This window comes from Oryctolagus cuniculus, chromosome 15 (assembly GCF_051225735.1).
Source record: "Oryctolagus cuniculus isolate XC-2025 breed Fujian yellow rabbit chromosome 15, ASM5122573v1, whole genome shotgun sequence".
Lineage (NCBI taxonomy): Eukaryota > Metazoa > Chordata > Mammalia > Lagomorpha > Leporidae > Oryctolagus > Oryctolagus cuniculus.
In genome coordinates, this window is record NC_142881.1 from 1,028,064 (window position 1) to 1,050,055 (window position 21,992).

The 21,992-nt window shown below is 60.6% G+C and overlaps 1 protein-coding gene across 3 annotated transcripts in view; it reads right to left on the minus strand.

The window, feature by feature from the left end:
- PPP2R2D (protein phosphatase 2 regulatory subunit Bdelta) overlaps positions 1-14,768 on the minus strand; it is a 37,391-nt gene extending 22,623 nt beyond the window's left edge. The window contains exons 1-2 of one of the 3 annotated variants that reach the window (XR_016221398.1): positions 14,550-14,768; positions 14,374-14,466 (exon numbers count right to left, since the gene is read on the minus strand). Coding sequence is in view for 1 of the 3 variants with exons in the window: in XM_051830098.3 (XP_051686058.1) it covers positions 14,374-14,466; positions 14,550-14,556 (100 nt within the window). In the remaining 2 variants the exon portion in view is untranslated. Of the gene's footprint in view, positions 1-14,373; positions 14,467-14,549 lie in introns of those variants that run through there. The other 2 variants (XM_051830098.3, XM_070057070.2) reach the window with 2 other exon arrangements.
- Positions 14,769-21,992: the final 7,224 nt, after the last annotated feature.

The window sequence follows — 21,992 nt, forward strand, 5'->3', positions numbered from 1 at the left end:
CTCCCCGGGTTTGCTGCTGGTTCTTCCCGGGTTGGCTACTATCCCTTCCACCTCCGTGGAAGGGCAGTTCCCCCTGGCCACATTCCCCACTTCCGCAGGGGAGCGGCACACCGCCGGCCGGCTTTCTCGGGGGCTGCACAGGTGTTCCCCTTAGATGTTCCTGGTGCATGCCGTCTCTCTCCTCCTTTATAGTCCTCCTCCGCCAACCCTAACTCGGCTGCCCACACGCCGAGTACGCTGCTCTCCTCCAATCAGGAGCAAGTCCTACAGTTTATTAGCTGAACTGGAGGCAGCTGTGTAGAAGCTGTTTTCTTCTCTCCCAGCGCCATATTGTGGGAGAGCAGATGCATAGAATAAGTCTTAATTCCAGTAACTCAGTCCAGTCCGGATTGCTCCCCACAGAGAGGACAGGAAAAAGCTAAGTTTTCTCAGGCACCCGGATTGCTCCCCACAGAGAGGACAGGAAAAAGCTAAGTTTTCTCAGGCACCTGACAGGAAGTCCTTATTTACAAACAGGGGCTTCTCAGGACGCTTCAGGGCTGGGGGGGTCAGGCAACTGGGGCAGAGGTGGCTTTACAGGGCATGACTGCGGCCGGCGCCGTGGTGCAGGTCAGTCCTCTGCCTGCAGTGCCAGCATCCCATATGGGTGCCGGTTGTAGTCCCAGCTGTTCCTCTTCCAATCCAGCTCTCTGCTGTGGCCTGGGAAAGCAGTGGAAGATGGCCAAGTCCTTGGGCCCCTGTATCCACATGGGAGACCGGGAAGAAGCTCCTGGCTCCTGGCTTCGGATCAGTGCAGCTCCGGCCGTTGTGGCCATTTGGGAGTGAACCAATGGATGGAGACCTTTCTCCCTGTCTCTAACTCTACCTCTCTAATAAATAAATAAAATCTTAAAAAAAATAAAGAAAGAAAGGGCAGGCCTGTCACGCCAGGAGAAGACAAGGAAGCGCAGAGCAGGGGAAGGAGGTCAAGGGGATCTTCAGAGGTGGTGGCATTCAGTCACGCAGCAACACGGCACCAGCACCAGGGCAGCCCCTCTGGGGGCCGGGTGCTCGTGGAGAAGGGGCCTTGTGTCCACGCGTGCAGCTACTTCTTCCTGGAAGCAGAGATCACCGTGGGGGCAGCACACAGGGTGACCCCTCTGGGGGAATGCAGACTGCCCGCCAGCATCAACGCCCACGGGACTGGGCAGCCGCCATCTTCATTCCACAAACAAGTGACTGCTGTGCCAGCCAGCGCTCTGGGGAAAGGAGGAGAAGACGAAGTCCCCGACACCGGAGTGTAAAACGGGCCGCTTGCTCTGGCTGCTCGGGGGCTCGGGTGTGGGCTGGGAGGAGGAAGAGAGCGGTAGAGACCGCGAGTGCGAGCAGAGGCGAGTGCCTGTGTCCGACCGTGTCTGGACTTCTCTGGCAGGACACCCGGGACCAGGCGACCATAAGGACCGAGGCTTACTTCTCAAGGCCGGGAAGTGCAAGACCAAGGTGTGGCCTCTGGGGTGTCCTTAGAGAGAGGGATGAGACCCCTCCCAAGATCCCTCATGACCCACACGCCTGCCTGCACCCTTGCACTGGCAACTAAGTTCACAGCACGTGAGTTCTGGGACCCAGGTCAAGCCCACAGCACCACACAAGAGCTTTGGGGCAGTGCAGGCGGCACACAGAGAGGCAGACACCTCGGGGGTCTGAGACCAAACTTGGAGCCGCACAGCTGGCGAGGACAAGGCTGTCCGGGACAAAGTGGGATGGCCACTCACTCAGCAGATGAGGAAGCCACCAAGCGGGGGAGGCAGACACAGGCAGGTGTTTACTCCTGCACTCTTCCCGGCACTGGGTTTTCAGAACAACACAAGTGCGGTGCTGGACTTCTCTCCCCGCTCAGTGCTTGCTGCCAGCGCCCATCCGTCACAGCTGCGCCAGGCCCCGTCCTGCCCTGGTGCCCAACCTCCACAGGGCGGTGAAGACTGCCACACCCATGCCCGACCATAACCAACCTCGTCACCAGACACCAAGACACGGAACCTACACAACTCATCACCTACACCAGGGCTGGGAGCCTATTTTCTGCCAAGGGCCCCTTGAATGTTAACATCACTCGTGGCTCCACAGAATTATCAACTGTAGATTTACTGAATTTCCAGTCCTGCCTGTGGCTGCCTTGGCAGGCCCAGACCAGGTGATGTCAGGTCAGACATCCCACCCCGGCCTACAGTTACACAGTTGGCACGGGACCACGGCCCACACAAACGCTACTCTGCTGACCAAATGAGCCTTCAGGACTCAGGGGCTGGCGTTCTGCACATTCCTCACGAGACCCCTACCCCGTCCCAACAGCCTCCCCTCACAACTGAGTTCATGGAGTGAGGAGGCTGTCCCAAGAAGGAGCCACCTGCTCTGAGGGCAATGATCACCAGAAACAACGCCGCCTCCAGCTCTGAGGGCAAAGCAGGCAGAGCCCACACTGCGGAACACTCCCACCCTGACAGCAACCATCATCGCGGCGGGCACGTCACGGCTTAGGACGCCTGCGTCCCACACTGGACAGTCCCAGCCCAGTCCAACTTCAGCTAATGCACACCCTGGGGGTAGCAGGTATCAATCTACTAAAAATGGCAAAGCATCACTGAAATATTAAATATGACCTCAATAAATGAAAAAGCACCCACTATTCAAACCAGAGGACTTAACGTGAAGACGGCAACGTTCTCTAAGCCGATCCACAGCGTCAAGGTAGTACTCTCTCCATCAAAGTCCTAGCTGCCTTTTTTGGTGGTGGTGGGCGGGGCGGGGGGGGGGGGAATTAGAGAGTTAATCAGAACAAGGCTGGAAGACTCATTTTTTTCCAAGATTTTATTTATTTGAAAGAGTTAGAGAGAGTGGAGAAGGGGAGGGGGGAGGGAGGGAGGGAGGCAGGTCTTCCATCTGATGGTTCACTCCCCAACTGGCTGGAACGGTCAGAGCTGAGCTGATCTGAAGCCAAGAGCCAGGAGCTTCTTCCAGGTCTCCCACATGGGTGCAGGATCCCAAGGACTTGGGCCACCCTCTGCTACTTTCCCAGGCACATTAGCAGGGAACTGGATCAGAAGTGGAGCAACTGGGACTCCAACCGGCACCCATATGGAGTGCCAGCACTTTAGGCCTGGACTTTAACTGGCTGCGCCACAGCACGGGCCCCATATTTCTTTTTTTTTTTTTTTTTAACTTATTTATGTATCTATTAAAAAGCAGAGAAATAGGGAGGGCAGTCTCCCATCTGCTGGTTCACTACCCACATGGCTGCAACAGCTAGGGCTGGGCCAGGTTGAAGCCAGGAGCCAGGAGCTCAATCTCATGTGGGTGACGGGCCCAAGCATCTGGGCATATTCTGCTGTGTTCCCAGGTGCAACAGCAGGGGCTGGGAACACCCAGGACTCAGACCACAACTCGGATGTGGGATGCCAGCACAGTAAGCAGTGGCTAACGCACTGCACCACAATGCCAACCCACCACTCTGACTTCCGATTTCCAAGCTTAGTGGACAGCTGCAGGACTCAAGAGGATGTGGTACTGGAGTAAGGGCAATCAGATGGATGGACGGAAACCAGAATCCAGACATGCTGCACCTCTGGAAACCACCAAGACAATTCAAGGAGAAGAGATTTCAGCCAGTGGAGCCAGGCAGCTGAACACCCGCATGCAGACGGAGAGGGCTGCCCTCGCTCACACACGTGAGAATCACGGATAAACACGGCTTTCCCCAAGATAACTGAAGACGTGCTGGGTCAGCTTTTCATCACTGTAATGAAATGCCCGTGGAAACTATGCAAAAAAAGAAAAGGCTACTCAGCCCTCAGTTCTGGGAGTTCAAGTCTACCATGGGGTGGTCACACTGGCCTGGCCTCAGATGAAGGCGGCAAACGGCAAAGGCAGAGCAGGAGCAGGTGCCGAGGACCACACACAGAGCCAGGCAGCAGAGGGGCCTGGGACCCAGACTCAGTCTTGTGCAATAAACCTCCTGGAGCACGCATCTCCAAGGGCCCAGGCTCCTTCCAGGAAGCCCCATCCCTCCAAGCCAAATCCATGCAGACTGCGGCCCCCTTGGTAAAACAGCACTCCCAGCAACACCAACCCACAAGTGCCAGGGATGTCCTGAGAGGAACGGGGCGTTCCCATGCCAGACAGGGCCACGGTACTGACCCAGAGAAACCAGGCCGCGTGGAAGATGGCCACACGCTGTAGGAAATGTCCAGGAGAGGCAGATCCACAGAGACCAGAGAGTGGGTCGTGGCTGCTAGGGGATGGAGGAAGGAGGGAGTGACTGCACGACAGCTGGTGCAGCTGAACCAACAGAAGGCGAGTCTTTGGCTAGTGTAACTCTGCCTCCACGAAGCTGCTAACCGAAGTCCACCATGAGGTCAACGCACCTTCACCTTTCATTCAAAGGGTCTCAACTTGCAATCTTTTAAAACTGTATTCAAAACCTGACAAAACTATTTTGTTTTTCCCAAGCAAAAACCTGCTGGGTAAAGCCGCCGCCTGCAGTGCCAGAGCCGGTTCCAGTCCCGGCTCTTCCACTTCCGATCCAGCTCTCTGCTATGGCCTGGGAAAGTAGCAGAAGATGGCCCAAGTCCTTGGGTCCCTGCACGCATGTGGGAGACCTGGAAGAAGCTCCTGGCTCTTGGCTTCAGATCAGTGCAGCTCCGGCCACTGCGGCCAGTTGGGGAGTGAACCAGCAGATGGAAGACCTCTTTCTGCCTCTATGTGTAACTCTTTCAAATAAATAAACATACATTAAAAAAAAAAAAAATACCTGCTGTGGCCGGTGCTGTGGTGCAGTGGGTAAAGCTGCCGCCTGCGGTGCAGGCATCCTATGTGGGTGCTGGTTCGAGTCCCAGCTGCTCTACTTCCAATCCAGCTCTCTGCTATGCCCTGGGAAGGCGATACAAGATGGCCCAAGTCCTTGGGCCTCTGCACCCGCATGGGAGACCTGGAGGAGACTCCTGATAGGCCCAGAACCAGCCATTACAGCCAACTGGGGAGTGAACCAGAGGATGGAAGACCTCTCCATCTCTCTCTGTGTAACTCTGACTTTCAAATAAATAAAACAAATCTTTAAAAAATAAATAAAAATAAAAACATACCCTGCTATACTATATGTTTCCAAAAAATGTTATTTTAAACTTGTTTTTCTCTCTAAACCTAAAAGGCTGTACTACTCCAATCACGTGCACGAGGAGAGGAGGGTGGCCCAGGGAGTCAGTCCTGTGCTGGGGGCTGGCCAGTAACACCAGAGCCTATACCATTCCGTCTCAGAAGACTCCACAATGTGGGGAGCCACATTCAACCTCTGCCACGAAAGCTCATCAGAGATCTAATGATTTTTAAGGAAAATCTGATTTATACAAAACATCCATGCATTTCCTCCATGCCACAAAAATGAAAAAGTTTAAACAAAAGGTGACCCAGCTGAACACACGCCTGTGCTCCTGGTTGTGGTCTGGTGCAATCCCAGCCACTGCGACCTGGGGGAGGGCGTGCAGATGGAAGACATGGCCCCGTCCCCGCCTCCAACTCTCGACAATAAATAAAATACCCCCCCCCCCAAGAAATCATTTCAGTAAATAAGACCGGTGAGCTTGGCAGTCTTATAAGCCAATCGGAGACTCTGCCAGCCTCCACACGAGTCAGCCTGACACAGCTGTCAGCACGCGTACTTACTGGGCACTCCAAAACTGACCACACAACGCCTGGCCTGACACGGACTCCAGCCACACGGCACACTGCAGCAAGCCCGGTGTGTACTTTTTTTTTTTTTTTTTAAGGTTTATTTGTTGGAAACATAGATTGAGGAGAGAGGGAGAATTTTCCACCTGATGATTTACTCCCCAAATGGTCCCAACAGTTCGGGCTGGGCCAGGCAGAAGCTCACGCCTGCTACCCTCCCAGGCACACTGGCAGGAAGCTGGACTGGAAGTGGAACAGCCAGCGCTGGAACTGGCACTCTGATATGGGATGCTGGTGTCCCAAGCAACAAGCTTAATCTGCTGTGCTAACACCAGTCTCTGATTTTTACTTTTTTTTTTTTAATTTATTTATTCATTTGAAAGGCAGAGTTACAGAGAGGCAGAGGCAGAGGGAGAGAGGTCTTCCATCTGCTGGTTCACTCCGCAGTTGGCCGCAATGGCTGGAGCTCCACTGATCTGAAGCCAGGAGCCAGGAGCTTCTTCCAGGTCTCCCACACAGGTGCAGGGGCCCAAGGACTTGGGCCATCTTCTGCTGCTTTCCCAGGCCACAGCAGAGAGCTGGATTGGAAAAGGAGCAGCCGGGACTCGAACTGGCACCCATATGGGATGCCAGCAGGCGGTGGCTTTACCCGTTACATGACGGTGCCCGCCCCAGATTTTTACTTTTTAAACGCATTCTGATCTTATTATTTCACATTCTCACTGTCCACAGTCAAGATCAGCATTTCACTTCACGCTCTGATTGGCGTCCTGGGTCCAGCACCCAGGCCTCACTCTGTCCTGAGCGGCTCCTGCTTCTCCCGTTCCAGCCCTGCCGCATTTGCTGCTCCTGTTCATGTCCACCCTTCCTCTGAGCTCGAGGGTCCTTGTCCAGAGATGTCCTCTGGCTCCTTCCAGAGCCCCCATCAAAATGGCAAATGACCAGTTCACCACTGCTTGGATCCCTTGCAGAGGAGGCTGGTGCAGAGTCCACCCAAGGCCCTGGTGGCTCCCTACTGGCCGTCAAAGCCCCGGCTTCCAGCTGCAGACAGATACACATAGCACAACGTCTCAGACTCAGTCAACCGGCAGGAACAGAGCGACAAGCGCTTCCTGCTGCACACAGAGCACACAAGAGAGGCCTCGGCACAAGGGGCTGTTAACGCTCTGCTCCTACCACGTTCCTAAACCTCCAGGTGGGCTGGCGGCGAGCCGGAGCGGTCCTGGGACTGCACGCGATCACACACACAGGCGAGAACAGACTTCTGGAAACACTGGACAAGACCAAGCGGGTGACCAAGGCACCAGGCAAATCACAAAGACAAGTAGATTCTTTTGAACTTTAAGCCAAGAGTAATTAACTATTAGGTAAGTACATTCAGGCATCACTAATCCAACTCCAAAATACACTGGAATGCATTTACTAATAGAGAAAAAATGTTTTTTAACTTAAAAATTACTTACTGTCATTTGATCAGAAAGGCAGAGAGACAGACGAGATTTTCCATCCACTAGATCACCCCCAACGCCCACCACAGCTGGGGGCTGGGCCAGGCCAAGGCCAGGAGCCCAGAACCCCATCCAGGACGCACCAGCAGGTAGCAGAGCCGTTTGAGTTTGGACAAAGGCACTTGGACATGGAACACAGGAGTCCCAAGAGGTGACTCAACCTCTGTGCTACACGCCCACCCTGAGAGTAAGATTCTAAAAAGTACACTCAATGATCACGAGCAAGCAACATAAACAACAAAAAAGTAGGTAAGAAACGTACTGACTCCTGCTTTAAAAAATCCTCCACCTGCGGCACCGGCATCCCATGTGGGCACCAGGTTCTAGTCCCAGTTGCTCCTCTTCCAGGCCAGCTCTCTGCTGTGGCCCGGGAGGGCAGTGGAAGATGGCCCAAGTGCTTGGGCCCTGCACCCCCGTGGGAGACCAGGAGGAAACACCTGGCTCCTGGTTTCAGATTGGTGTAGTTCCGGCCGTAGCGGCCATTTGGGGGGTGAACCAACGGAAGGAAGACCTTTCTCTCTGTCTCTCTCTCTCACTGTCTGTCAAATAAAAAATTCTCATCGAATTCTGCCATTCAATGAAATTAAACTCTTTCACACCTGCTACAACACGGCTGGACCCTGACAACAGCCTGCATCATTAAAGGGGCAGACACAGACCTCAGAAGACAGACAGACATGGCAGGCAGGGCTGGGGGCAGGGCATACACAGGGAGTTCCAGTGGGGGCCGCCATCTGCAAGGCCAGCATCCCATATGGGCACAGGTTCAAGGCCCAGCTGGTCCACTTCTGACCCAGCGATGGCCTGGGAAAGCAGTGGAAGAAGCCCCAAGTCCTTGGGGCCCTGCACCCGCGTGGGAGACCTGGGTGGCTCCTGGCTCTGGTCTGCCTCAGCCCTGGCCACTGCGGCCATCTGGGGAGTGATCCAGCAGACACAGGCGCGCTCTCTAACTCTGCCTTTTAAATAAATAAAAACTGCTTTAAAAACATTTAAAAGGAGGATTTATTGTTTAATGGGGACAAAGTTTTGTTGGGGAAAAAGGATGTGTTTTGGCCGCAGACAGCAGTGATGGTGGCAGACGCCATGTGGGATGCCACTGCACTGTCCTGCCCACACACCCCTGAATGACTAAAGTTAACTTTTTTTTTTTAAGATTTTATTTATTAGCCGGCGCCGTGGCTCACTAGGCTAATAATCCTCTGCCTTGCGGTGCTGGCACACCGGGTTCTAGTCCTGGTTGGAGCACCGGATTCTGTCCCGGTTGCCCCTCTTCCAGGCCAGCTCTCTGCTGTGGCCCGGGAGTGCAGTGGAGGATGGCCCAAGTGCTTGGGCCCTGCACCCCATGGGAGACCAGGAAAAGCACCTGGCTCCTGGCATCGGATCAGCACGGTGCGCCGGCCGCAGCACACCGGCCGTGGCAGCCATTGGAGGGTGAACCAACGGCAAAGGAAGACCTTTCTCTCTGTCTCTCTCTCTCACTGTCCACTCTGCCTGTCAAAAAATAAACAAAATAAAAAAATTTTAAAAAAGATTTTACTTATTTATTTGACAGGTAGAGTTACAGTGAGAGGGAGAGACAGAGAGAAAGGTCTTCCATCCGCTGGTTCACTCTCCAAACAGCCACAATGGCCAGAGCTGTGCCGATCCAAAGCCAGGAGCCAAGAGCTTCTTCAGGGTCTCCCACGTGGGTGCAGGGGCCCAAGCACTTGGGTCATCTTTCACTGCTTTCCCAGGACATAGCAGAGAGCTGGATCAAAGAGGAGCAGCCAGGACTCAAATGGTTGCCCACATGGGATGCTGATGCTACAGAAGGATTAACCTATTGTGCCATAGCAATGACCCCTAAAATTATTTTTTTTTATTTGACAGATAGAGTTAAACAGTGAGAGAGAGAGACAGAGAGAAAGGTCTTCCCTCCGTTGGTTCACGCCCCAAATGGCTGCTACAGCCAGTGCTGCACCGATCTGAAGCCAGGATCCGGTGCTTCCTCCCGGTCTCCCATGTGGGTGCAGGCGCCCAAGCACTTGGGCCACAGCAGAGAGCTGGACTGGAAGAGAAGCAACTGGGACTAGAACCCGGCGCCCATACGGGATGCCGGTGCCACAGGCGGAGGACTAACCTAGTGAGCCATGGCGCCGGCCCTAAAATTAGCGTTAAAGCCCACTGCTAGACTTCGAATCAGATCCAAACCTATGGCAGCCTGAGTGCAGCCCCTCAACCCCAGGCTGCTCTGGGGGAGGGCACAGACAGTCTCACCGCAGGGGCAGCTGGGCTCTCCCGTGTAGCCCCTGCCTGCCTGCCCAGACAAGAGTTCTGAGACCGAAGGGCTGCAGTTGGGGGCTCCATATGCTTTTGGTTTTTATGCCCCCAAAGGTAAACTTTCAACTGATCTTGAAGTGAGGACCTACACAGTGCCTTCTACGCAGGGACACGTTTTACCCTGAACGTTCCCTACGGGGCACAGGCAGGGAGGGGCATTGAGCCTAGCGATTAAGCCAAAATAATTTTAAAATCTTTCTCGCACAACTAGAAAGAAAATAAAAATGACGACAGGTTTGGTATTGAAATAGCTTAAATAGAAAGCCCGGATGTCGGCTGTGAGTGTGGGGAGGCTTCTGGGGAAGGTGTAAGTGGGCACCATCTTGGGGAGGGCGTTGGGCAACACTGACACTGTGCCCACTCTGCCTGCAGGCAGACGGGAGGGCCGGCACCGGGACAGTGGGTTACGTACCACTCGCGACGCTAGCACCCCACACTGCAGTGCTATTCCTAGTCTAGGATACCCTGCTTCCATCTAGCTAAGCCAGCGGATGCTGGCCCAAGCACCTGGGCTCCTGCCACCTATGTGGAAGACCAGGAGGGAGTTCCTGTCACCAGCCTGGCCCAGGACTGGCTGTGGCCATCTGGGGAGTGAACCAGCAGATGGGAAGATCTTTTTCTCTGTCGCTTTTCCTTTCAAAAACCAATCTTTAAAAAGTACACTATATAACCATGAAAAGCAAGCAACAGTAAGCTGAGGAGGCAGTTCAGTTAGAAGTATTTAAGTCTGGACTCTGCACTCAGAAAGCTCGGGTGGAAGTCCCGAGCCAGCAGCCGTGAGCTGACGCACCTTCCTGAGCAAGGCCTCGTGTTCTCGCCCATGGAGGGGCAGCATGGCAGCACGGCCACCGCAGAGGCTGTGCCAGATCCGGTGAGCTTGGCAGAAGGCAGGATCCCGGCCGGACCTCAGTCACAGAGCGACCTGAAGACAAGCTGCAGCACAGCGTCTGGGACAGGACTCCAGGTCACGCGGGACACAAGCCGATCCCACACAAAGTACACTTCAAAACACAGAGGGATGAGTCCACGAAGACCATGTAAAAAGACCCACATGCTGGGCAGAGCAGACACCTGCGAGGAGGACCCCAGCACGGCCATGGATGCAGAAGGACTCTCGCCGCGTTCTCTCACACACCTGCACCGCCTCAACTCCCGTCTGCAGACTCCACTTCCGTACAGCAAACCCAGGGACGACCAGGAGCCGGTCAGCCCGAGACCCGCCAGCCCCGCCATGTTCCCTGCTGTCTTCACCGTGCTGCCAGCGGCAGGGACCAGCGAACGCCATCACGGGGCCAGACTGCTGGGGCCTGGGCACGTCCTGCCAGCAGGCGCCCACCCACGTGGAGGTGGCCTGAGTATAGGGAAAGAGAAAACCTCGCTTTGCTCAGGAGCGACCTCCACAAGCTGTGACACAGCAAGGAGGGACGCCTGCAGGAAAAGCACAGCCAAGCCATCAGCGTCACCTAGCGCCACCCGAGCTGTCAGTATCCACCTAGCGCCACCGAGCCGCCAGCGTCACCTAGCGCCACCCGAGCTGTCAGTATCCACCTAGCGCCACCGAGCCGTCGGCGTCCACCTAGCGCCACCCAAGCTATCAGCGTCCGCCTAGTGCCACCGAGCCGTCGGTGTCACCTCACGCCACTCCTTCGCCAGGACAATCCATCGTATTTGGGCATTCAGATTTTCCCATTTGACAGGAATTTTCCAGAAAATGAAGAAAGTGATCCTCACACTTCACAGGAAATAACCACGTGTGTTGCTGATGATAACATGCAAGCTCTCAGGAGAAAACTGGAATTCTGGGAGGCATGTACTTCTTGACTCTCGAATGACAGCTCCTGGCCGTGGCCTCCTCTGACGCCCTCAGGGGCAGCGACACAGAGTGCAGTTCCCTCGGGTCTTCCTCACCGAGGTGCGTCAGCACGGGGAGAGCAAAGCAGCCCAGGGCACCCGTGTTTCCAGGTGACCAAGGGACACGGTCACCAAGCCACTCGCACGAGACCACGAAAGCTCAGGCGGGGCCTCCGATGCCCACACGCCTGGCGCCACAGTTCGCGGTCGAGGTTTAGACTCGGAGCGGCAACGAGCCCGGACACAGCACCAGCCGCTGACGACGCTGAGGGAGAGGGCTGCGCCACTGCCCCTGGCTGCCCTACGGCGGCACCCGCGTGAGCACGCACGCCCGGTCTCCGGCGCTCGCTGCGGCACCACCCGGCTGCACTCACCTTCCCAACCTTCCTCTTGGGAAGAGCAGCCTTCGTTCCAAGTTTCAGGAAAACTCGCAGACCTTGTTTTAGAGGAATAAACATTCCAAGTCCTTCCAAGAGCAACAGGGCCTGCTCCGGGTTCTCAGCAGTCACAACGGCATTAAAGCCCCCCCCGGGGGGGGGGCTGGCACGGGGCGGCAGGTGCCACACCGAGTGCTCGGGCCTCATGCCCCCCCGCCCCGCAGGCCCACCTGGGAGGCAGCAGGTGGCGGCTCAGGTAGTTGGTTCCTGTCTCACCTGGAGACGCAGGTGGAGATGCGGGCTCCTAGTCCCAGCCTGGCCCAGCCCAGCTGTTCTGGGCGTTTGGGGAGTGAACCAACAGACAGCAGTTCTGTCTCTGCCTTTCAAAATAAAAATTAATTACAGCATCAAGCCACAGCTACAGAGTCTGAGATGAAAAGGAACCAGCTGTGAGGAATCCACGTTACGCAACCCAGGTTCAGTGTGAGCTCCTCCCCGTCTTCCTCTGAAGACCCGAGCTTCTCTCCAAGTGAGGGGGCCACGCGCTCTGCTCGCGACTCCTGGCAACGGCAGACAGGTGCTTCCGCTGCCCGGTGTCCGCTCACATCCGCCCTTCAGCTTCGAGAGTTACGGGCGAAACCGGGCAGTTCCAAAGGCGCTGTCGTAAAATACAGACACAGACGCCGTGGCCTCCGTCTGCTGGTTACTCCACAAACGGCTGCAGCGGTCAGGGATGGGGCAGGTGGAGGCCAAGAGGCAGGCGCTCCATCCAGGTCAAGTCCTTGGGCGTCACCCGCGGCTCCGGGCCATCGGCGGCAGGCTAAGTCCTTGAGCATCACCCACGGCTCCGGGCCATCGGCAGGCTAAGTCCTTGGGCGTCACCCGCGGCTCCGGGCCATCGGCAGGCTAAGTCCTTGGGTGTCACCCGCGGCTCCGGGCCATCGGCAGGGAGAGATGGAAGCGTGAACAGCCGGGACCTGCACCAGTGCTCCTCCAGGTGACGCAGGCGTCGCGAGCAGCAGCCCGTGTCTCACGGTTCTCGGCGGGGTCTCTGATGCCGAGGCGGGGTGGCCACATCCCACAACGGCAGGCTCAGCACCAGCCGGAGGGCCCCTGAGGCAGCACAGCACACGCAGGCTCTGCAGCCAGGCGGCCCAGCACCCGCCAAGGTGCTCTTCCTCCTGTCTGGAACTAGGAAGAGGCGGCCCTCTCTCCACGGCCTGCGCGAAGATCGCATCAGCGCACAGGCCAAGGACCTGGGCATCTCTGGCACGCAACGGGCACTCAACGACCGGCAGCTTCATCCCCTCCGTGCTGGGTCCGCCACAAAGCGCAGCGGCCAGAGGTGACACCCGTGCTCCGCAGACAGAGAAGCTGAGGACGACGCTGCCACACGTGTGGTGGCTGCTGGACTGTGTTCCGAGGCAGGGAGCCGTGCACGAGCCGGACTGTGTTCCAAGACAGGGAGCCGCGCACGAGCCGGACTGTGCACCGAGACGGGGAGCCGTGCACGAGCCGGACTGTGTTCCAAGACAGGGAGCCGCGCACGAGCCGGACTGTGCACCAAGACGGGGAGCCGCGCACGAGCCGGACTGTGCACTGAGACGGGGAGCCGCGCACGAGCCGGACTGTGCACCGAGACGGGGAGCCGTGCACGGCCGATCTGCACGGCAGCCCAACCTCCGCTGGAAGCCCCCAGGCGCTCCTGTGGGCGCCCCCTCCAGGGAGCAGCTCCCTCCACTTAAAGAATCACCCCAATCACCCCCCACAACACCCCACTCGCTGAGTGCCAGATGTCACCCAGTCGATGTCTGCATCAAGCACGCATTCCCAGGGCTGCTGGTTCTAAACACAAAGGTTTCGCCACTGTGCCCCCCATGACCTTCCATCCCCCCCACCCCCGCAGGACTGCAGGCCCCCACCCGGCCCCACCCGAGGTCAGGAGAGGACCCCAGCTGCCTTCTCCAGCGCAGGGCCGCCGCGGAGCTCTGCAGGGCTGGGCTGGACCAGAACGTGGAACTCACAGGCCGAGGGTCACCGTGCAACGCCCACCTCCCACGCGGGACCCAGTCCACACGCCTCCATCACAACCCGGGTGCTGGCGGCTCCGCTCAGCGCTCCAGGCATCCAAGCAAAGCAACGGCGTCCCCGCGGCCGCTGCGGGTCATCCCGCGGGCCGCAACAGCGCTGTGGACACTCAGGCATCGCCACTCAGACGCCGAGCGGCTCGCTTCAATGGGCGAGCGTGTCCGCCGGCGCCCAGAACCCGTCCGGTCAACGCAAACTTCAAGACAACGAGAAACGGGATCCCCGGGCGGGCGGGCGGGCAGCCGGTTCCGACCTCGCCCCGCGTCCGCTCCCCGGCTCCCCCGGCTCCCCCGGCCGCAGGGCGCGCGCCAGGGGCCAGGGCCCGCCCCGCAGCCCGCAGCGGGCCCCGGCCGAGGCCGGGCAGAACCCCGGGACCCCCAGCCCCACTCCCCGCGCCCGCTCGCCGCTCCGCCGTGACCTTGGGGGTCCGCAGACGCCCGGGGCCCCCGCGGCCACCGGGGCGGGACCCGGCCGCGGCCCACGCGGGGCACGGGCGCGGCCTCTGCCGCGGCGGGCGGGGACGCGGGCCTCACCTTCCGCCACGTCCTCGTCGATGGCCCCCTTGACCTGCGAGAAGCACCACTGGAAGTCGTTGCCGCCCGCGGGGCAGCCGCCGCCTCCGGCTCCTGCAAACACAGGGCGTCAGGTCGGCCCGGCCCCCGCCCGCCCCGCGCCCGCCCGGCCCCCGCCCGCGCGCGCGTGGGCTCACCCGCCATGGCAGCGGCGCGGGGACAGACCGCGGCGGACCAGGAGGCGCCTCCGCGCCGCCGCCCCGCGCTCAGCCCGGCCGCCGCCGCCGCCGCCGCCGCCGCCGCCGCGCCGCCGGGGAGGGATTTTTTTTTCCCTTTTCAAAATGGCGCCCAATACCCGTCGCCCCGCTGAATGACGTCATCCCCCTCCGCCTCCTCGGCAGCCGCGGGCGGGGCGGGCCGCGGAGGCTGCCGGGGGCGCGCCGCCCGCCGACTGCGCTTGCGCGAGCTGCCCTGCCGCCAGGACCGACCCTACTGCGGGCCGGGAAGGGGGCGCCTCAAGGCGGCGGCATTAGGCCGAATCCGGGGGGTGCAGACAACGGTCTCGGCCCTCGGCCTGCCCGGCGGCTTCTGCGTGCCTGGCGTTGGCCGACGCGCTCCTGAGCATCAGCCGCTGCCATCCGTCCGCGTCTCTCCGGGTCCCGGGCGGGCCTCCCGGTCTGCCCCGCCCCCAGCCCACGCCCCGGCCAATGGGAGCGCGCGCCCTGCACGGCGCAACCAATCGAGCGTGCCCTCGGCGCGTTTGGGCGGGGCATGCAGGTGGCGCACCTGAGCGCACTGTCCGCGGGGCTTCCCTGGCGCGGCGCGGAGCCCCGGGAGGACCTCGCAAGCTGTTGATGGCTGCCCCTGCTCGCAGCTCCCTCGGAGCTCCCGGGGCCCCTGGGCCGCGTCGCTGTCCGTTTGTGGGAGCTGTTCTCGCGTGGGCTTCCGTGTCTGAGTTCGCAGCCGCTTTCCGGGGCGCCGCGCAGATGGCCAGCGCTGCTTGGTGCGGGGTCGTGGCGGAGTCGCCGTGAGAAGACCGAAGTCGGAGTTGTGCAGCGGGCGGCAGGGACCGCAGGATGGAGGGAGGCTGGGGGCGCGCGCGGCGTGGGGGAGGCCTAACGGGCTCGGGGGGTCACCGGGGCCACCACACTGGGATGGTGTGGGATGCATCAGGGGCACTGGGGGGTCGCCCCAGGGCACCGCGCTCCCCCAGCCCCCCTCCTGCCCGGCTCAGCCTCTCCCCAGGCCTACTAGAGCCGGGCACTGCTTCATCAAATGCGAGCTCAGCCCCGTGCTGTGCACCACTGGCTCTGTTGCCGCCAGAGGGGATTGGTTGTTTCAAAGGCCCCCGTCCCCATAAGGTGGGGAGGGGGAGACGGAGCACTGGGAAGTGGTTTTTGTTTGATTTTTGTTGTTGTTGTTTTTTGACAGGCAGAGTGGACAGTGAGAGAGAGACAGAGAAAGGTCTTCCTTTGCCGTTGCTTCACCCTCCAATGGCCGCCGCGGCCGGCGCACCGTGCTGATCTGATGGCAGGAGCCAGGTGCTTCTCCTGGTCTCCCATGGGGTGCAGGGCCCAAGCACTTGGGACATCCTCCACTGCCTTCCCGGGCCACAGCAGAGAGCTGGCCTGGAAGAGGGGCAACCGGGACAGAATCCGGCGCCCCGACTGGGACTAGAACCCCGTGTGCCGGCGCTGCAAGGTGGAGGATTAGCCTAGTGAGCCACGGCGCCGCCCCTGGGAAGTGGTCCTTGATGGCAGGTGAACGCCCAGTGGACGCCGGCTGCTGTCTGTGACCATCACAGGGCAGGAGCCCCACTGCCTGTCCCTGGGGCTTGGCTCCGTCTTAGATGATGACCTCCTACAGCCTTACCCGGCAACAGTGTCCCTAGACAGCGTCTCCTACACACCGCTTTCCTGGAGAACCCAGGAGTCCCGAAGCCGGCGAACCCGCTCCAGAAGGAGAGGTGGGGGCGAGCGGGGACCAGGGAGGACGCCTGGCCGGGTGCAGCAGGTTTGGAAGGCTGCGAGCGTGGCTTTAGCTCTGCACAGACGCGAGGTTCTCCTGGCGGTCCAGCTGTCCTTGCGTGAGTTCTGGTGGATGCGCCTCTCAGGGACCTGGCTGATTCTGCCTAAGAGAGCAGTGGCGTGGAGCTGTTTGCAGTATTTAATATCCCTTTAATGACTCTGCAATCATTGGTGATGCCTCTTTCTTGTGTAGAAATTTATGTCTTCCTACTTGTTTCCTTGGTTAGCCTGGCCACAAGTTTTATTGATCTTATTTAAAAAAAAAATTACAAAAACACAAGGCAGGCTTTGGTTTGTTGACGTCTTTCCCCACTGGTTTCCCATCTTCACTTTCATTTCTGCTCTAGCTTTTGCTGCTTTTAGCTTCACGTTGCTGGTCTCGCCGGTTTCCCGAGCTGGGAGTTCAGGTTCTCAGTTTTGGATCTATGCATGGACTCCCTCTAAGGACTGCTTTTCCAGCACCCCATGGCTGTTCTGTGGCTTCCCGTGGCGTTGGGCACCGTGAGTTGCCTGAAGATGGTTCACGGCGTGCGGGAGGACGCGTGGTTCTCCGTGGGGGCTCCTGCACACGGGACTTCCTGTGGACCCCGGCGGAGCCTGGCAGCTGGGCTGCGTGTCCAGCTGCAGCCCGCGTTTCATCTCCTGCATGTCAGGTCCAGGACGCTGTCCAGAGAAACAGGGCCTTGCAACCCACGCACTTGTGCCGCGTCCCCACGTGTCCCGCTGAGGTCACGCACTTCCCGGGCTGAGAGAAGGAGGCACGCGTGGCCTCCAGGTGGGGCCGGGACTCTCCTGGACACCAAAAAAGACCCTGGTGGGCGTGGTGGTGGGGGCAACCCAGGGCCTTCCCGCGTCCTGCTGGGTGCGCACGGATCACGCGGCCTTTGCAGTCTGCGGATTTTTAAGTTTTGTAGATTGGATTCCTACGATGTGGCACTGCAGTGCCACCAGCCGGGACGAAAGCATTGGAGGAGCGCGGCTCCGCGTGACCGTGGGCTCCCTGGAGGCGGCGGCCAGAGCCCCTGCCTTCTGCCCTCACCGCTTCACCGTCTCCCCTGCGCGGGCCTTTGGCGTTGAGCTGGCTCGCTCGCTCCTGTTCGCTCTTCCCCTCTCCTGAGCCTGCCCCCTCCCCGAGTGCTCGGCACAGGCGGCTGGGTGTCCCCCGGGTTGCAATGGGACTGAGCCGCCCGTCCAGTGCCTGAAAGGCATCATGGTGCTCGGGGCCGTGGCCAAGATCCTTCTGGAACTCGATGGGAGACTCGGGTGTCCCCAGCAAAATCCAGACAGTTCAGAGCCCGTGGGATTGAGCTGTGTGAGCTGATTCCTCGCTTCGCTCCCGCTCTTTGGAGGCTCCTGTCCCCTGTGCGGGCTTGGCCAGTCTCAACAGCCAGCCCCTGCTCCTGCCCGCTGTCCCTCTGCGTTCTGCCTCTTCCCCCAGGCGCCTCCTGCCACGGGTTCCCGTTCCTGTGTTCCCTCCACTTTAGTTTTCGTTTTTGAGATGAATTTTAAATTTTAAATGTTTCTCCTTCTCTCCCCTGGCGTCCAGCGCTCCAACATCTGACTCAGGCTGTTCCCGCACATCCTTTGTGGTGTCCTGAGGCCTCGCCGTCCCGCTGGCCCTGGGCGGGGGCGAGCCTTCTGTGGTGTCCCGAGGCCTCGCCGGCCCGCTGGCCCTGGGCGGGGGCGAGCCGTCTGTGGTGTCCCGAGGCCTCGCCGGCCCGCTGGCCCTGGGCGGGGGCGAGCCTTCTGTGGTGTCCCGAGGCCTCGCCGGCCCGCTGGCCCTGGGCGGGGGCGAGCCGTCTGTGGTGTCCCGAGGCCTCGCCGGCCCGCTGGCCCTGGGCGGGGGCGAGCCGTCTGTGGTGTCCCGAGGCCTCGCCGGCCCGCTGGCCCTGGGCGGGGGCGAGCCGTCTGTGGTGTCCTGAGGCCTCGCCGTCCTGCTGGCCCTGGGCGGGGGCGAGCCGTCTGTGGTGTCCCGAGGCTTCGCTGGCCCGCTGGGCCTGGGCGGGGACGAGCCCTCCATGGTGTCCCGAGGCTTCGCTGGCCCGCTGGCCCTGGGCGGGGGCGAGCCGTCCGTGGTGTCCTGAGGCCTCACCGGCCCGCTGGGCCTGGGCGGGGGCGAGCCCTCCGTGGGGGCGGCCATGCCCCTCAGTCCCTTTTTGCGGAACAGCTGGATGCAGTTTGCCGTTGCCGATGTCAGCGTGAGGTTAGTGGCTCCGACGTTGCTCCTGCCTCCGTGCCCTCCCTCCCCACCCCTCCCTCCGTTCCTCTCTCTGTCTCTGCGGTCCTCCACAAGCTTGGCTTGGTGCTGCCCCTGAGCGGGTGGCCCTGTCTTGGCCGGGCCCCTGTGGTCACTTCTGAGAGACCCTGGGCTGACGCGGACCAGCCCCTTCCATCTGTGCTGTGTTCCTTTGTGCGTCTTCCCTGTGGGAGTGGCCGAAACCTGCCCGCTCAGGGCCTCCTGTACGTGGCCCCAGCTTCTAGAAGCAGGAGGCCCTCCTGTGTAACAGCCGTCACCACCCGGACAGGAGCGTCCCTCTGCCGCCACCACCGGGAGCCGTGGGCAGAGCTTGCCCTGTGAGCTTCACGGCTGTCCCCGCTGGTGCCGGTGGTGCTACTAATGGTGGTGGTGATGGCGGTGATGGTGGTGATGGTGATGGCGGTGATGGGGGTGATGGGGGTGATGGGGGTGATGGGGTGATGGTGTGTGTGTGTGAGGAGATAGGCTGGCCATCTGTGTGCCCGGCTTCCCAGTGATTCTGACAGACAGCAGTGGTTGAGAGCCATGGACTTGGCACAACACTGTGTGTGGAAGCCAAGAGCTTGTGACCTCGCACCTGGACTGGAGCTGGTGGGAAGCCTGTGGGGAGGGGGCAGTCAGGCCCCTGACGAGGACCCTAAGTGCCTTCCCTCTGCCATTGGGGCCCATGGGGCTCACCGTGGCGCGGCCCTGCCACCTGTTCCCACGGCGCAGTCTGCTGCCCCCGCCCCTGCACGGTGTCCCTGTGCTCCCTCGCCTTGGTTCAGACCCCCACCCCAGTTCTCTGGGCTCCATCTCCATGGCAACCGTAGGGGTTCATGCAGGCTGGGTTAGCCATGGTGAGCAAAGCAGCGCTACGCACACAGCAGCAGCCAGGGAGGGTGCGGGGTCAGCGCGGGGCAGCGCTGAGGGAGGGAGACCGAGCTCCGGGTTGGTGGGGGAGGGGCCGAGCCCGTGGCAGGGTGGAGAGGAGGCTGGCTCTGGCCTGGAGGATGGAGCAGGGTAGCCTGACTGTCCCCGCCTCCCCACAGACCTCCCGCAGGCTCCAGCCACCCACCCGCTGTGTGTGTGTGTGTGTGTGTGTGTGTGGGGTCTCGCCCTTCCTGCCTGGGGCTGGGGGCAGGCATAGCTGTGGAGGGATTTGGCTCTGCTCTGACGCGCATTTGGGGGAGTGGCGTCTCTCAGGTGAGGTCTGCACACCCCCTGCCAGAACGCTCAGGCTGGGGTTACGCCCTGGGCTGCAGGTGAGAGGGGCAGCAGGGGGCCTGTGTGGCCATGGCCACCAGGGGCCGGAGGGCTCCGGTCAGCTGCGTGAGTGGCGGCTGTGACTCGCCCCGTGCCCCCTCCCCGGTCCTGCGGGTGCAAGCACCCCGACTTCTGGGGGTGTCTTCCAGTGTCGTTGACCCTGGGGGTGCTTCCAGGGTGGGCCCTCCCCCGAGCCCCCATCCCCTTGGCCTGCTAAGTTCCAGGGGCTTGAGCCTGGCGGGGACGAGCCAGCCCCCCCCCCCCAAGGGGGGCTGCTCTTACCACCCAGGGACCGAGCGGTTTCTACTCAGTTCTGAGGACCCTTGCCGACTCTCAGGGTCCAGGGCACCGCCGTGCCCTGTCCTGTGGGCCATTCAGGCCTCGCAGCAGGCACGGGGCCCCTGACCTCCCTGCCCGCCAGCATCCCGCCCAGTGGGGAGATGAGGCGCCCTCCTGCTGGTCCTCTCGGGGAGCCAGGCCCCCAGGAGGAGAGCTCCCGGGATCTCGCTGCCGGCCGGGAGCCCAGGGCCTGTGCGCTTCCCTCCAGCCCCTCAGTGCTGGTCCTTTCGCTACCTTTAAAAACATATTTTATTTATTTGAGAGAGAGATGGAGAGGAGAGATGGGGAGGTCTTCCACCTGCTGGTTCACTCTCCAGATGACTGCAACAGCTGGGGCTGGTCCAGGATGAAGCCAGGAGCCAGGTCCCCCGTGTGGCGCAGGGGCCCGGCACTTGGCTGTCCTGCTTTCCCAGGCCATAATCAGGGAGCTGGTGGGAAGCGGAGCAGCCAGGACTCCATGTGGCGCCCACATGGGACGCCGCCGTCAGAGGCCGTGGCTTTTCCTACTGTGCCACAGCACCAGCCCTGGTCCTCTCACTTCCGTGCCCGACTGCCGGCAGACCTTGGAGCCCCTGCAGCCATTCCACGCCACGCCAAGGCGAGGCAGAGCGAGGCCCATGCCCTGGGGCGCAGGGCTCCCAGGAGCACGGTGGGTGTGCTGGGCGCTGTGCGAGCTGGAGGGGCCGTCCCTGCCGTGAGAGTCCATATCCCCCAGGACCCTCTCCCCTCCAAAGTCAAGGTGTGTGAGGTGGAGGGGCTGTCCCCGCCGTGAGTGTCCACGCCCCCCGGGACCCTCTTCCCCCCAAAGTCAAGGTGTGCGAGGTGGAGGGGCTGTCCCCGCCGTGAGTGTCCACGCCCCCCCAAAGTCAAGGTGTGCGAGGTGGAGGGGCCGTCCCTGCCGTGAGTGTCCACGCCCCCCGGGACCCTCTCCCCTCCAAAGTCAAGGTGTGTGAGGTGGAGGGGCTGTCCCCGCCGTGAGTGTCCACACTCCCCGGGACCCTCTTCCCCCCAAAGTCAAGGTGTGCGAGGTGGAGGGGCTGTCCCTGCCTTGAGTGTCCACACCCCCCCGGGACTCTCTCCCCCCCAAAGTCAAGGTGTGCGAGCTGGAGGGGCCGTCCCTGCCGTGAGTGTCCACGCCCCCCGGGACCCTCTCCCCCCAAAGTCAAGGTGTGCGAGGTGGAGGGGCCGTCCCTGCCGTGAGTGACCACGCCCCCCGGGACCCTCTCCCCCCCAAAGTCAAGGTGTGCGAGGTGGAGGGGCCGTCCCTGCCGTGAGAGTCCACGCCCCCCGGGACCCTCTCCCCCCAAAGTCAAGGTGCACCTGCACCTGTGCGTTTCTCTGGAGCTCGTCAGCCACTTCACGTTTCTCTTTTTCAAATCTGATCTTTAGAAGAGAATAAAACATTCGCTCATTTTAAGTGTCTCTTTTTTTTTAAAGCAATTCACAGATGGGGATTGAGTCATTCAAGAATGAAAACGCCAGCTCCCTGTAGTGGGGTTTGGTTCTCTGTTACACAAATGGGGCCTCTCTAAGCCGGGCAGAGCCGAAAGGCCCCGGGTGCACACGGGCAGGAGGCGGTGCCTGGCGTCAGTCACCCATCGCCAGCTCCTCCCCTTCGTCTGGGTAGGGTCTGGGCTCTGTCCACTGGAGGCAGCCCTTTGTGCACCTGTGACCTCCGGGCCCCTGGGAGGTGTCAGCCTGACTGACCGCAGGACGCTGAGGCCGGTGCCCGGGGACCCTGAGCTTCCTGGTCCCAGAACACGGCCCCTCCT